Source organism: Bactrocera neohumeralis, chromosome 4 (assembly GCF_024586455.1).
Source record: "Bactrocera neohumeralis isolate Rockhampton chromosome 4, APGP_CSIRO_Bneo_wtdbg2-racon-allhic-juicebox.fasta_v2, whole genome shotgun sequence".
NCBI classification, from domain to species: domain Eukaryota; kingdom Metazoa; phylum Arthropoda; class Insecta; order Diptera; family Tephritidae; genus Bactrocera; species Bactrocera neohumeralis.
The window spans coordinates 45235331-45251196 of record NC_065921.1 but is presented as its reverse complement, the minus strand read 5'-3'; the positions used below and the strand labels follow the sequence as shown (position 1 = coordinate 45251196).

The following is a 15866-nucleotide window of genomic DNA, read 5'->3' as shown; positions in this document are numbered from 1 at the left end:
ATTTTACACAATGATAATCCACCATCGCATCGAGCAACGATTGTGACCGCAAATCAAAGCCAAACATACAATGAAGACAATCGATCAATCACCGTATTCACTAGATTTGACTCCGTGTGATTCCTTCTTGTTCCCCAAACTGAATGGCCGCTCGATGGAGTCCGTTTTCAGACAATCGAATAGATAAAGCAAAATTAGCTGAAGAAGCTGAATCCATCTCACAAAGTGTTTATGAAGAGTGCTTTGAGGACTGGAAAAATCGTTGGCATAAATAAATTTTAAAATAATGAAATATTCTGCGTTTTATTTCCAATTTCCGAATAATTTTTTGTATAGTAAGGGTAGTGAGAGAAAAATTCTGCGAAAGATTTATGGTCCTTTGCGCATTGGCCACGGCGAATATCGCATTCGATGGAACGATGAGCTGTACGAGATATACGACGACATTGACATAGTTCAGCGAATTAAAAGACAACGACTACGCTGGCTAGGTCATGTTGTCCGGATGGATGAAAACACTCCAGCTCTGAAAGTATTCGACGCAGTACCCGCCGGGGGAAGCAGAGGAAGAGGAAGACCTCCACTTCGTTGGAAGGACCAAGTGGAGAAGGACCTGGCTTCGCTTGGAATATCCAATTGGCGCCACGTAGCGAAAAGAAGAAACGACTGGCGCGCTGTTGTTAACTCGGCTATAATCGCGTATGCGGTGTCTACGCCAATTAAGAAGAAGAAGAAGAAGGGTAGTGATTTCGACAATTTTTATGCAAATCTCAGAAGCAGGTGCTCACAACCGCTGCACGGAAACACCTACGATTTTAGTTCTAACTAACAACTTGAAAATATATGTAAAAGCGGTTGTCCCTTTCACCTGTTGAACTGCGAATATACATATGTACTTAATTAATATTTTTTGAGATAACTTCGAACTCGTAAGTTCTTTTATATTTTGAATAAGGTACAAGATAATACCAAAAATATGAAAAGCTAGACCATATATGAAAGTTATAAGTAATTACAAATTACATCAGTGTGTTAAGACCTAACAGACTTATTAACGGTGGAATGATCTTATCGAAGACTTAAAGCTAAACAATCAGCTATAAAATGGACATAGTATGAGAGACTCTTCGAAAATCGAAGGAAAATAAGTGCTTCTAAATGAAGAATTTCGAATCTAGAAAGGTATTGTGTACCTTGTTTTATTCAATATAGATGATAGATATGCAAAACATGATTCTGGCAGGTGAGGTAGGAGGGAGAAACTGCTTCAAAAAATATAATTCTATTCGAGTATTAGTAAAAAAGCTTCTAGAGATCCTGATACATATTCGAACAAGAAATTCATTTTAAGTAAAAAATTATTGTAATTTTAAAAGTCGAAATAATAATTACTGTTTTTCTCTAAATTATTGCAAATTTTTTAAGCTATTGAAATTTTTTTTTTTTTTTTTTAATTTTAATTTTTATTTTTTTTTTAATTTTAATTTTTATTGTTTTTACTTTTAATTTAATTAAATTAATATTTTAATTTTGATAAATCAATTAACCACATTGCTGTTTTTCGCTAAATTATTGTAAAATTTTAAGTTATTAAAATTTTTAATTTTTTTCAATTTTTAATTATTTGAATTTAATTTTAATTAATCAATAAAGCACGAAAGTAACGCTCAAACATTAATTATTATACCTTTTTTATTTCTCGAAGTTTTTTTTGTAACATTTCATCAAAATAACCATTTGATGAATTTTCTGAATATAAGTATTTATTAAAATACAATAAATGTACAAAAATAATAAATTAAAATAAAATATATCCATATCTAGTATTTTATGTGTAAGAGTCTCGACTTCAATCACTCTCATCGCTCGTCTTCGTCTTCTTCAATTTCACCAGCTCTTTGGCTTGCTGATTCGCTCGTATTTTATTATCGAGCGCCTCCTTCTCGACTTTGCAAAAGCGTTGCCACTTGTTTTCGAACACCACATCCGAGTGCTGCATTTTGAATAACTGTCGCTTGTACCAGCTCAACGTTATGTAACGGCCAATGTAACAGCCACACTCGCTGCAATAATGGTTGACGTCATGGCGACCACTCCAACGGATGGGATTGCTTCAGTGCATAGAATGTGGAATAAAAACAGAGAGAAAAAATAAGCATATGTAAATTTTTAAAATCAAAAATTTTGTACAATATGTAATTGGAGCGTAAATATTGTAAACATTGGAAATAATTATACGAGCGTGAACAAGTTTATAAAAGCATTACATACGGATCCCATAAATTTTTCTCTGAGTGGTTTAGGTGAGATTGGAAATTTTCGAAAATATAAAAATTGTTATAACGGTAAATTTATTTAGGAATTTTAAATTTATTCGAAATTCAGAAATATGTAATTTTAAGTATCAGGACACATAAAAAAACATTACAAACACAAGAACGTGTATGAAACACAAGAGCGTTACATGCGTGATGTTTTGCGCCAAGACCTGAATCGAAGCGGAATCATCTGCATAGACTTTAGACTTTACACATCCCCACAATAACGTCTTACGGTGTGAAATCGTTACGATCTTGGTAGCCAATCGATCGGCCCAAAATGTGAATTTATCTGCTCACCGAAGTGTTCTGTTTCGCCGTTTTTTTGAAAACAAATGTCACCCAGATCACCAGCTTCAATTTCAGGCATCAAGTAGTCAGTTATCATGGCGCATTGAATATTGCATTCTCACCGGCATCATTTTTGAAGAAAAATGGATCGATAACTCCGCCTGCCCACAAACCACACTAAACCGTTACTTTTTCAGTATAAAATGGTAGGTCTTGAATTTCTTCAGGTTGCTCTTCATCGCCAATGCGGCAAATTTGCTTGTTTACAAACCCATTGAGCAAGAAAGGAGCCTAATCTCTGAAGAAAATTTGGCTTGAAAACGTCGGATCCTTCTGAAACTTTTCAAAAACTCATAAAGCGAAGTGATGTCGCTTGGGAAAGTCGAGCTTCTTTAGTTCAGTGCAAGTTGGCGCGAACGGCGCCGAATGAACTCTCCACGGCTCCTCGTGTACACTCACAGCTACATCTGCTATATTTTCCTCACTGCGTGCAGGACATTTTCTAGTCGGTCGATTATTATCCAATAATGAATTCTGGGCCTCAAGTATGCTCAATAGGCCGAATATGATGACCGTAAGTTGGGTGAAGTGCGCGAAACACATACTCTGAAATCTCTTGTGTTGGTTGCTATTGTAGCATTCACTACAATTACACAATTGACGGTTTTGCTGCTGTGCAAAAACAAAAGCAGAGGATCGAAGAAGACCCGAATGAATCCAACAGTGATCGCGCGCAACATTAGGAGCTTCCACTTCATTGAAAGGTTTGCGTAAGGATCTAGAGTAGCGGGCTTACAAAATCCAAATCATCGATCAAATAGAAACCGAATGACTATCAAGTGTGTCACACGTTCGCACGAATGCACCTAAAACGAGAAGGTCAACTATTCTGATTTTTAAACGAAAATTTTGTTTAACAATGAAGCTCACTTTTGGATTTTTAGAATGAGTACGTTAATAAACAAAGTCAAGCTATCATTTGATACGCCGTCACATCTTCAAAAAGTCACAGCGGCTGCATTAGCAGAGGGGAATCATTAATCAATATTTCCTCAAAACCGAAAGTGGCCATAATGTTGCAGTGAGGAATTCTATATAGCCATAACTAATTACATTTTTGGTACCTGAATTGGAGGATGTTGATGTGGACAACCTTTGGTTCCTTTGGTTACCTCGCGTCGAAAGCCTGTGTAATAGTGCGAATCAAAACATCTGGACTATTTTTATGGGAAGTCGCTTGTCTACCCATATAAGTTTAAGACGTCTTGAAAAAGAATATTCGGCGCATTTAATTTTGATATGCGGACCCAATTGATTCAAAAAGTAGTCGAAAATTCTACTTCTCGGCTGGAACTCATTAGATCCAGCTACGTCGGTCACTTACTCAAAATCATTTTTAAAACAAAATGACAAACCCTTATCTTCTTTATAATAAATCTGAATTCTTGGCATAAAATCATACGTAAATGTGTTACATTTTTTCTTGAAAACTACATGTTTAAAAAAACACAAAACTAAATATTTTATGCAAAAGACATATCCATTAGCCTTTAAAAAAACAACAAATGTGAAAAAATTTTATCCAAAATTTTTCTGAACCTAGTTCAACTTTTGTTGTAATATTCTTCTTATAACAGTGAGCCCAAGACTTTGAAAGTTTTGTAATCTGAGACATTCAGAGATCATATAGTTAGTAACCAAATTTAGCAAGCGACAGCAGCAAACAATTGGATATTGCAAAGTTCAATAGTTACCGTAATTCGTTTCATTGCGCTATTCTGTAAGACTTACTAGTTTTACGAATTATTTATTGAACTGCAATATCAGAATTATTTAGTAATGTACCCAATTAAGCGATTAGTAACCGATGAGCTTCCAGTTATGATGAGAAGTTAACATTCATTTATTATCCTCATTTCAAATGCATTTTTAAAAAAATTTGTAAGAATGTTTCAATTGAGTGGGTAATACTGTATATTCTTTCTTCGATTTGTCTATGCCGTTTTTTGTATGTAGTATTAATAGGTTATAGACACTTTCTACTAAATTAGGAGAGCGTAAATATTCGTTACTACGTGAATACTTTCACTGCTGCAGTTTGGTGGCTGTCATGAATAATAATTGCATTTTAAGTTTAGAGACTAGTCTGCTGATAAATAATGTTTTATGGATAACTGTTGCATTTTATTGATATGCTTAAGTACCACTTATATTTGTATTTACGAATAGCAACACAATTCAAACGCACACTTAAAATATTTGTCCATACTACTGTTTACTCATTTTAGTAATGCAAGGTTCGTAATCTTATAGAAATTAAGCTTCAGTAATCAAAAGATACGCAATTTATTGAAAAATCTTCATAGGATCGAAAAAAATCGTCATATATCTTTCTAATGAAAGTTATAGAGTTATTTACTTACAACTTCTTTCACCGAAGTATAGTGTGGTCACACTAATTATACCCCTAAAGTTTGACTCTAAAAAGAAATATAATTCTTATGATATCCCCTTTAATGGAGTTATGAATAATCTTAAATAATTAGTCACTTCTGAGGTCATTCACAGAGGCTTTTTAAAATCAGTGGGCATACATTTTTCCTATTTCTGGTGTGTAGTAGAAAAAACACAATTATTAAAGTCAAAACAAGAGAAGACTACATTACAATATAGGCATTTATAGTATATGAAAAAATGAATGTGAAAGGCAAATAAAAGAAAAAGGATACACTGAGAGTAGATTAAAAAAAATAATAATGGATAATTTCAGTGTAAGCAAACAGTTCATACTTTTAAGTGTATAAAGTTTGTTAGTTATATGAGGTTTAGGGCAAGTTTTCACGATTCTATCTATTTTAGTTGCAAAGAGACTCTGAATTTCCTTGAAATAACTCCCACATCTTTCGATGTATGTGGTATAAAGTCAATTGGAAATTCGAAAATATTTACATTAGGTGCAATACACATTAATTTATTTTAAATGGGGACTAAGGGAAATATTAATCCGATCCAACAAATTTTTGACATAAGACATAATTATTATAAAAGAAACCGTTTTGTCGATTTTCAATTGCATATCTCACAAACAGATCAATATTAACGGCAAAAAGTCAGACATACGCACTGGGGCCAACATATTTGGTATGGTGGGGTTTGAAGAGATGTGGTCCGATTTTGACAAGTTTTTGACTTCAGCTGGCATACCACAAATGCACTATTTGTACACAGTTTTATCCGAATACTGTAGTCGAGGTTGTAATCGAATATGGTTGAAATTGGAGGAGTAGGTCTGAAGATATGTGATTTCACCTAAAAGTGAACGGTGCAACGTCCATCGTCCAATCTTGACACCGATTTCTATGACCCCCTCTTTCATCATAGCGGGTGTAAAATTTAATGTTGCTGGCTCACATCGACTTTCATTTATCGCGCCCGTAGTAATTTCTAACAGAACCATTCTATGGGGATGGGCGAGGTTATTATCCAATTTCATGCATTTTCACACTGGCGGTAGGGGTTTTTATATCAATTGTCCCAAGCGAATTTGGATACTGTAGTGTTTAGGAGATATGTGCATTTTTCTATTGGAGGGCGTGGCACGGCCATTTTTTCAAAAACTTTAGCTCACTGGTTCACCTTGCTTCTGCATTCCCAGCTCCCGATTTCGTCATTCTCGTCTTCACTTTTTTTGCCAAGAAACACAAGTACCAAATTTCATAACAACATCTCAATTTTTACTCAAGGTACAGCTTGCATTGACAGACAGTCAATCGGATTTCAACTCGTTTTATTATCCTGATTATTTATATATACTATATATACGTATAACCCTATCTCTAACTCGCATAACTTAGCTTATCGTGTTGGCGCCAACTTACGAGCCGAAGAAATAACCGATGCGTCATCAAAAACGTCTTAGGAGACTACGTCATTTTTCACAAAATTTACTACTTTTTACTAATTTCAAAACCCTAAAAAATTGTTTATGCCCGATCACTAACAAATATGATATACTGTTGTGTACAATATTTTACGCTCACTCCTCTATGACTTACCAACAAAGGCAAAAATTAATCACAGAAACACATTTCTGCAGAAACGTCACTGCCTGCCGTTCCACACTGGTGAGGCATTTCCCGCCGCAAGCCGGGCACTGTATCTCAACGGGCTCTTCTAGTAAATGTCCAACATTCGTAGACAATACCGGCATCACATCCTCTAGAGCGCCATCATTACTGTCAATCGTCACAATGACAGTGGACGGTGTGGTTGCCATCTTTGACAGCTGTCTAACGCTAGTCTAATGTGTAAGCGAGTTCTCGGAGTGTTTTCTTTTCTTCTCAATTTCGGCAATATTTTTAATACTTTTAACTTAATTTTTGTAATTTTTTTTCAACACTTCACAACACGTTTAGCGAGCGTTAGCACCAGGTACATATTTCGAATTTCGCTACAAATGCCGTCAAAGCAAAGCGATCAACTGACAATACATAGAATTGTTAATCAGCGACATTGCCAGCCAACACTGAAGTGGTAAACACATAGAGCGCGACAGACTGCAAACTACATCTGTCAAATATTAAAATACACACGTTTTTAAGGGCAGTGTTATTTTGACAGCTGCACGACTACACGACTGCGGGACGACAGTTGTCGTTCTCGCTAACTTCAATATCCTCCTATTTTTGCCAACGTCAGTAGGACGACAGTAGAGTTGGCAGTAGAATGGAAGATAGAAATAGGAGGTAGAGTGGTGATGCCACTAATATGTAAAATGTAAAATTATTCACAGCTCTAACAAACTTGACGTTATTTTACAAATAAAAGCATAAAATAGCTATATTATAGCTCTATTATATCATTTGTAATAACAATTGATAATTTAAAGCAAAAATATTTACCTATTTACTTATTTTTTGCATAAAAAATTTCATTTTGAAGAAAATATTAAAATTTCATTGAAGTGAAAGGAATTAGTATGGCCACAACGAAATTGTGTACATACAAAATGGACAACTGTGTTGTTTTGTGTACATGCCGGCCATTCTGTTGTTGTTGCTTCTCAAAATGTACATGTAGTAAGATGAACAACGACGTTTTCAGTTCACTGTCGTGCTGTTGCAGTCTGTCGCGCTCTATGTGTTCACCACTTGATGCTCTTGCTATTGGCGTCGTTGGCGTTGACGCTGTCATTGTTATTGTGGTTGCTTTCATTTCATCTGATGTTTGTTGTTGCTCTGGCTGCCTCTTCGTTAGTGGGCACTCAAGCTAATTGAGGGAATATAAATAGTGTTGGATTATATATGGGATCAGCAAGCAAATACTTGTATAGGTATATAGTATAAAGAGCAAATGTTCGCTCTCTACAATGAAAAGGTTTTGAGTAATTTACTGCGTTCCTCGCTTCGATTGCTCTGGCTGTGCCACACTTTGATACTGTGACGCTTTCGAGGCGAATCCGTAAGACTGTTGGCAGCATCTGGGCACATCAGCAACAGTTGTGTGCTAAGTCAAATTAGAGCATACCTATGTATATACATACATTTATGATACAAATATTATTTTTAACTATAATAATGTTGCATATTTTATTTACTTACCTGACGATCGAGTCCTACTATATTGAAAATATTTCAGTGATCAACTCATCACGCTGTGACACTACAAAAATGTGTTTTTCCTCTTTGTTTAATTAGAGTTTGTTTATGTTCTCTAGCTCGATGCCAAACTTATAGATTATATTCGATTTTACGACCAAAAAACTCAATAAACTACAATCCAAATGTTTCCTCGGCAGATGTATGAACTGCGGAAAATGGAGGCTTTAGTAAAAATTACTTTGGATCAGCAGTTACAGCCCGGTAAATCTCTAAGTATGTATTACACTGCTTTGATTTTTCATTGCAAATAAAACCAAGCGTTTTCTTGGACCGATATATTTCCTCGTTCTTCCTTTATAATTTTTTGTTAGTAATATATTTTTAAGGATTAGCAGTAATCAGCTATATAGGATTGGTAACATAAACCATAATACCTTCCTTCTATCACTTTAAGATCATAGTGGAACAGCTCTCCTTTGTTCTCAGGTTAGTTTAGATGGCTGATCAAAGATCGCATATTTATATGCTATATGTAGATATAAAAATGAAGAACTCCTGTGGTCGAACTTATAAATTAACAAAACGTTTAGTTGCCAATACAAATTTGCACAGGCGTTTAAGTTCCACTCCCGCCAGTTCGGTTGGAAGTCTGAAGATATGCGCTCCATAGTGTCAAGTCAAGAAGGAAGTGTTGAGTTATTTCCACCTCATCTTCTTTCATGCAGCTCCTCGCAACCTTACTGTATAGACGCCAATACGGCAATGGCCTGTTAAACGCCCCATAACTTGGGAGAGGTTAGATCACTAGATCTCATGCGATCGACCTTGGACCAAAAGGCTTTTGCGACAGCGCATGTACCGATGGTAGCACAGCTATTAAGCTTTGCAATATCCTGCGATTCCTACGACCTGGTCACATACCAGTCTTATCTCAAAGACTCTTGATGCTATTGATAGCGATATTAGGAACTCCTCGACCAACCCTAAACGAGTTCGAGGGTAATATCGCCGCTCTGCTGCCTCAGTGAATGGTCAATTCTCTGAAAGAGGCTGCACTTCGGAGCAGTAGACCTGCTGCTACCTTAATGGCTGTAACCTTGGTTTCATAGTAAATTTTCTCACCAAAATTATTCAACAATTTATCTAAATGATTGCGAATTGGAGGATGGAGTCATGTGTAGAAGTTCACGAAAGTGAGGAAAGTTCTCTGATCGCCATTCACTTGGGAGTGGCCAGAACCGACTCTTTTACACATGGCTCAAGCAGCTCACAACTTCCGGTCTTTGACCAAGTATCCTCTGGGTAGCCTAAGAACATCCGTTCGAAGGCGAGCTAAAGTGAGAAGGCGAAACATCCCCTACATAGGGTTGTGCGCTGGGTTTGGGAACCGCCACGTAAAAAAGCAAATGAAAGATTACCTACTGCCTCGGATAAGAGACCCCCCTTTTGATGACGACCATGGCAAACGAAATAAGGACTACGATATTTATGGTCCTTTGCGCATTGGCCACGGCGAATATCGCATTCGATGGAACGATGAGCTGTACGAGATATACGAGATATACGACATACGACATTGACATAGTTCAGCGAATTAAAAGACAGCGGCTACGCTGGCTATGTCATGTTGTCCGGATGGACGAAAACACTCCAGCTCTGAAAGTATTCGACGCAGTACCCGCCGGGGGAAGCAGAGGAAGAGGAAGACCTCCACTTCGTTGGAAAGACCAAGTGGAGAAGGACCTGGCTTCGCTTGGAATATCCAATTGGCGCCACGTAGCGATAAAAAGAAACGACTGGCGCGCTGTTGTTAACTCGGCTATAATCGCGTAAGCGGTGTCTACGACAATTAAGAAGAAGAAAATTGCGAATATAATCTTACATGCTACCCATATTTTTTTGGAATCTTAAAGCTTATCATAACTTTGATGAAATCTGTATTTTTCATAAATTTTTCTACAAATGTCGCTAAAACAATATCCTTCCGCGTCCAAAGCTTTGGTAAATTGTTTAATCTTTCTTAACTTGTTTGTCGCATTACATCACTGAGTTCATTTTAAACAAATAACTTTTGTGGAGATATTTCCCCCCTTATTCACATCCATTGGTAGATTGTACCAATATCTGGGTATTTGGCAACATCATTGTTTCTGAGTAGTAAATGCGAATTACTTCTGAAGCGATAACGAGATTTTTTATTGAGTAAACTGTTTGTAGTTAACTAGGCGTTTGATATTTAATAAAGCCTTAAAACGTTTTGCCCAATTTATTTTTTTGGTAAGGAGCTTCAAAATGAGGATGAACGCTAATCATTACTGGAAAACTATATTTTGTTACTAACAAGCCGATATTTATTAAAATATTAGATACGCAATTGTCTTAAAAACAAGAACACGTCCAAAATTTCCACGAATAATGTCGTTTTCTGGACACTTAAAAGCATCAGAATTGGCTAAGATATCCATGGCAACAAACTAACTTCAGTTTTTGTTTAGCACCTTTTGCAATAAGTGCTTTCAGGCAGTTCGGAGTATTTTACCGATCCAAAAACAGTTTTTGTGATTTTAACTTCTCTTAATAAGCAATTTTACGCTCGATACGTCGTGTCTACAAATAGTGACAGTCGACGGCAATCTTTGTTTACGGATTTTTGTCAAATTTTGTCAGTGTGTTCAGAGAGATTCGACATTTCGTCATGCCGCGATTTTCCCAGATTATTATGCAAATTCATGTTCTCCGAACAAAATTGTTAATATTGAAGTGATTGAGGCAAATCCTTGTGTGGTTCAGGAAAAGCAATTGCACCAAGAATTGATATAAATTCTGGATGAAATTTTGAACTACTTCTGCAATTTTACCAATTTGACACAGCTCCCTTTGTGATTTACAGGTAAGATATTTTTGTGTGGATTTTGGGTGAGAGTGTTGATAAATCGCATGTAGAATCGCCTAATAAAAAGCATACATATTTTTATTTACATGCCGTTGTCATTTAATTATATAAAATTTGCGCGATTCTAAATTTTTTCGAAGAATAATTTTTCTACTGTTCTTTCTGTTTGTTGTTGCCTATGGCAATTTACTTAGTCTTCTCTATACTCATTGTCGTATAAAAATAGACTTCTAACAATGCGATCCTATGCGCAAATGTACATACATTGTGACAAAAAAGCGATCCGAAATTGTAATTAAATTCCCCGCGTAAATAATATTTTAAAACCATGCCTTTTTATTAAGTTGGTAGGACTGTCCTTAACTACTAAATCACATACGAACGCGATTTCAGAAGTGTGTTGAGATTTTTACAATAGATAAGAACATCGAACAAAGAATTTGTCTCAAGTTTTGTATTTCTGACCCAATTTCATGTGTGAAATTGTTGTGAATGTTGGAAAAGGCTTACAGTGATTCAGTTTTCTCAAAAACACAAACCTGTGAGTGGTATAAAAGCCTTTAAAGACGGTCAAGAGATCTTTGAAAACATGCCTCGTTCTGGAAACCTTTCGACCTATTTAACTGATGAAAATATTCAAAAAGTGAAGAATATGGTGCTTGAAAATCGTCTGACAAGTGTAAGAGAGATGGTAAGAAGCTCAACATTTATCGCGAGTTCGTTTGTATGATTTTAGTGGATAGTTGGGATATAAAACGCGTTCTTGCTCGACTCTTCTCGATAAAGGTGAACATTTTTCAAAAAGAGTACATTAAACAGGTCTCTTTTGACATACTTGATCGCGCGAATGCCGATCTCGCATTCCTGGAGAGCATTATGACTGCCGATGAGAAATGGATTAATGAGTTTGCCATGCCAACAAGTCAAGAATCATTGGAATGGAACCCGTTTTCAGTCGATTGAAGAGATAAAACAAAAATTCGCTGAAGAAGCTGAATGCCCTTCCAAATGTGCTTATGAGAAGTGTTTCGAGGAATATTTAAATATTTTGTGTTTTATTTACAATTTCCGGGGATTTTTTTGTCACAATGTATGTATATATATAAGTGTGTACAATTATTCATATGTAAAGTGAAATAGACACAACATTTCGATGCAAAAACTTAAAAAACTGAACTTTTATCAAAAATACATATGTATGTATGAATGTATGCTTTGAGTAAAACCAAATTAATTAACATAAAAAATAAATATGTACAGAATTATTTTATTTTTAAATGTTAAAAAAATACTATCTATATACATATAAATTATTCGAAACAGATTCATAAAATTATTTGCAAGCACTAGACCAAAACAATTAAAAGCCTTACTAAGGTACTATAATAAAAGAATCTTGCTCAAGTAGGCCGCCAGTAGAAGCCTAGGTGGCCGCCGCATCTATTGCAGAACATGCGTTTGCTCTTCAAGCGACTCTGCAGGCACAGATAGACAAAGGACAACGAGAATATTGGAAAACAGCTGTGAAATAAACATATATAAATTAAAAATATAAATTTTCTGCCAAAACACGCACCAGGACAATGTGGAGAGTAAACAGCTGAGATGACCCAAGATGCCGCTCATTTGCACCGTTTCGCTGTCGGCACGCTGCTTACAGAGAGGACAACGTATCTGATAGGTACTCGGTCCAACGGCAAAATAACGTACATGTGGTTTCCCATCATCCTTAACCTTCGGTGCCCAAGCGGTGCTGGTTTGATTGCGTCTCTGCAAGGATTCTTCCACGCTGGGATCATACTCATCACGCTCACGCACCGTATCGCCGAGGACATAACTTAAAATTGCATCAGTGGCCTGTTCGAATCGCTTCTCCGGGGTGCTTGGTGTAATCGGTGTATTTGGTCCACTCAAACTTATTTCAACCAGTTCGATTTGGGATTGCATTTTGCTAACGCTGAGATATTCTTACAGAAATGTTTTCTTTTTTGTTCTTGTTTTGTTGTTTAGTTTTTTTATTTTTATCCAACAAAACAATTCGCTTCTTTATTATGTTTTATTCACTTTCGCATTTCACTTAGCGAATTTTCAACTAATCCGGTCAGCTGCAGTTGTCTTTGTTGTTCGAATGAGCAGAGCCAACTGGTTGTGTGAGATTAGCCAAGCCAACCCAAAAACGCTGAGAGATTTTTATTTATTGACGATGTGAGAAAGACGAGTGAGTAACTTTGAGTGGTTTGTTTTGGTTATTTTGTTGAGAGTTGCTAGTTTATAAGCAACAAAGCCACGCATAAAAAATTAATAAAATGTTTCTTAGAATATTTCAATTATATTTTTTATTAATACAAAAATATTATTCCATATTATTATTAGGTGCGCAGCAGTTGGTGGTAATCGATTTTGATATACATATGTATGTATCTCAAACGTGATAAACTGATCCTAGACATTTGAAAAAGAAACTGTGTTTCAACATTAGTGACTTTTTTTGTGTGTCATATACTTTTGGTTGTGTGAATAATCGTCATTTGCAGGAAGTATTGAGTTTCTTATTTCAATATTACTGACCGTTCGAGAGAAGCAAAGTCAAAAACCTTCGAAGACGAAGAATTGTAGACGTTGATTGATGAGGATCCGTGTCAAATGCAAGAAGAGGTCATTTCAAAGCGACTACAAGTCATGCGACTACAAACCTCAATATCAGGTGGGGCGCAAAAAGTGATTCTGCTGCATGACAACACTCCGCCTCACGTTGACAAACCCGTTAAACCCTACCTGGAAACGCTTAAATAGGAAGTCCTACCCCACCCGCTGGATTCCCTGGATATTGCACCGGCTGATTATTATTTCTTGCTTGCAATGGCACTTGGTCTGGCTCAGAAGCAGTTCCACTAACAACACGACATCGAGAAATGGCTTGATTTATGGTGATAGCATCACAGGATGAACAGTTTTAGCATAAGGGTATTCGAGCTTTGCCAGAAAGATAGGAAAAAGTTGTACCAAGCGATGGGCAATACTTCTAATAACTTATTTGTTACCATTTCCTTACAATAAAATTGCATTTTCATTAAAAAAAAACGAGGACTTAGTTGCGTACCTAAAAGTACTGTGATCAAATTGAAATGAATGATGAAATATACCTCGGTTGTTTTTCGAATCGGTAAATTTTTTTTCTGTAAGTTGGTAGTACTTTTAAAGTCAAAATATTCATTAGTATATGAGATACGCGTGTGTTTGTGCGATAATGCACCATCTCATACGGCATTGGTTATTCGTGAACATTTTGCCACATTTTCAACTAATATCGTGCCGCAACCACCGCATTCGCCTGATTTACCTTCGTGTAACTTCTGGCTATTCAGCAAATTCACATGACCACTCCGAGGACACCGTTTTGACTCAATTGAAGATATAAAAACTGAATCGAAAAAAGCTCTGATGGCCATCACGACAGAGGATTTTTCTAAGTGCTATGATGACTGGAAAATTCGTTGGCATAAATGTATTGCTGAGGGAGGGGATTACTTTGAAGGAGATGAAATGGACAAAATTCACCTTTCAATATGATCACAGTAGTATAAAGATTCTTCTGTTAAGTATCGTATAATACAACGATTGTTTGTGTTTCAACTATATGAAAGAAAGCGGAATTATCACATCTGTAAAAAAAATTCTTTAACCAGACATTATATTTCATTTGAATAGATGCGGATAACAGATGATTCTCGTCAAATGTTCCCAGTTTTAGGGGTCTTCTGGTGTTCTTATTGTATATTAAACACATCCAAGTAAAGGTCTCTTATAAAAGTGAGTGAGAGTCTATAACTATATTCGAGAGTTATTTTATTTAATTTGAACAAGAAAAACATGTACATGCATTCTATTTTTCAAAATATTGGCCATCTGGATCAACAAACTACACCTGCCTGACGGACAATAATAAACAAAATGAAATGAAAATGATGGAAAATTATTGTATCGTGTTCAGTCGCACATTCCGGACATTTTACGGCGTTAACTTGGTTTCAGAAAATAATAATACTGCGAGTCCTTATGAACCCACCAAATACAGAACATTACCTTGGCATCTTGGGTATTTTGCCTTGCCGTTGACGTGGTTGGTGTTTCAATGTGATTTTAGCGTTATCGTAATGGATCCATTTTTCATAAACAGTCAAAAACTGATGCAATATTTCTGACATGCAAGATCATATTTCAACATCTCTTGCCTTCAATTCAAATGGTACCCAATTCCTTGCTTCGAATGTACCCGGCTGCTCTTAAACTCCCAAAGATTCTGCGAGCTTTTCTAGTTTTTGACAAAAATTTTTATCGAGTAATGCTTCCAGTTCCTTATCTTGAAAACTGAATTATTAACTGTTTTGACCGTCAGGGAAAATGAACTCATATACTACCAGAACGCTCTGAAGACGTCAAACCATAGCTTTCCGCGTTTTTGAAGGCCTATGTTTCGATACAAAGATCATCCTGATCATCATTCCTAACAAAAGTGACAGCTTAAACCGTAGGCTTCACTCAAAAGTAAGAAAAAATGTGAATTATTATGGTCTGTGTAGGCTCAGAATACTTATGATTCAAAACTTATTATTATAAAGGAACAATTCGCCATTCAGACCTATGTATGTAACAAATGCAGGAGTTTGAAAAAAACATGTTCCGATAAATAAAAATGATATCTTCGACATAAATGGACAGAAAAGTTTTATATGATATTTGTATATATATGATGTATTTTACTTA

The 15866-nt window shown here is 36.0% G+C and overlaps 2 protein-coding genes across 2 annotated transcripts; both read right to left on the bottom strand.

Moving 5' to 3' along the window:
• Positions 1–1661: 1661 nt before the first annotated feature.
• On the bottom strand, positions 1662–7105 carry LOC126754640 (uncharacterized). Its single transcript, XM_050466760.1, has 2 exons — positions 6665–7105; positions 1662–2111 (listed from the first exon to the last, which is right to left on the bottom strand). The coding sequence occupies exons 1-2, from the start codon at positions 6883–6885 to the stop codon at positions 1850–1852; spliced, it is 483 nt and encodes a 160-aa protein (XP_050322717.1). The 5' UTR covers positions 6886–7105; the 3' UTR covers positions 1662–1849.
• A 5231-nt stretch (positions 7106–12336) lies between these two features.
• Positions 12337–13257, bottom strand: LOC126754637 (uncharacterized). The gene is made up of 2 exons (XM_050466755.1): positions 12679–13257; positions 12337–12623 (listed from the first exon to the last, which is right to left on the bottom strand). Exons 1-2 carry the CDS (start codon positions 13047–13049, stop codon positions 12503–12505), a joined length of 492 nt encoding a protein of 163 aa, XP_050322712.1. The 5' UTR covers positions 13050–13257; the 3' UTR covers positions 12337–12502.
• Positions 13258–15866: the final 2609 nt, after the last annotated feature.

Coding starts and splice junctions, on each gene's coding strand:
- LOC126754640 (XM_050466760.1), bottom strand. CDS start 6,885: ATGGCAACCACACCGTCCACTGTCATTGTGACGATTGACAGTAATGAT. Junction 2,112..6,664: donor ATTAATTTTTGCCTTTGTTG/GTAAGTCATAGA, acceptor TATGCACTGAAG/CAATCCCATCCGTTGGAGTG.
- LOC126754637 (XM_050466755.1), bottom strand. CDS start 13,049: ATGCAATCCCAAATCGAACTGGTTGAAATAAGTTTGAGTGGACCAAAT. Junction 12,624..12,678: donor TTACTCTCCACATTGTCCTG/GTGCGTGTTTTG, acceptor TTTATTTCACAG/CTGTTTTCCAATATTCTCGT.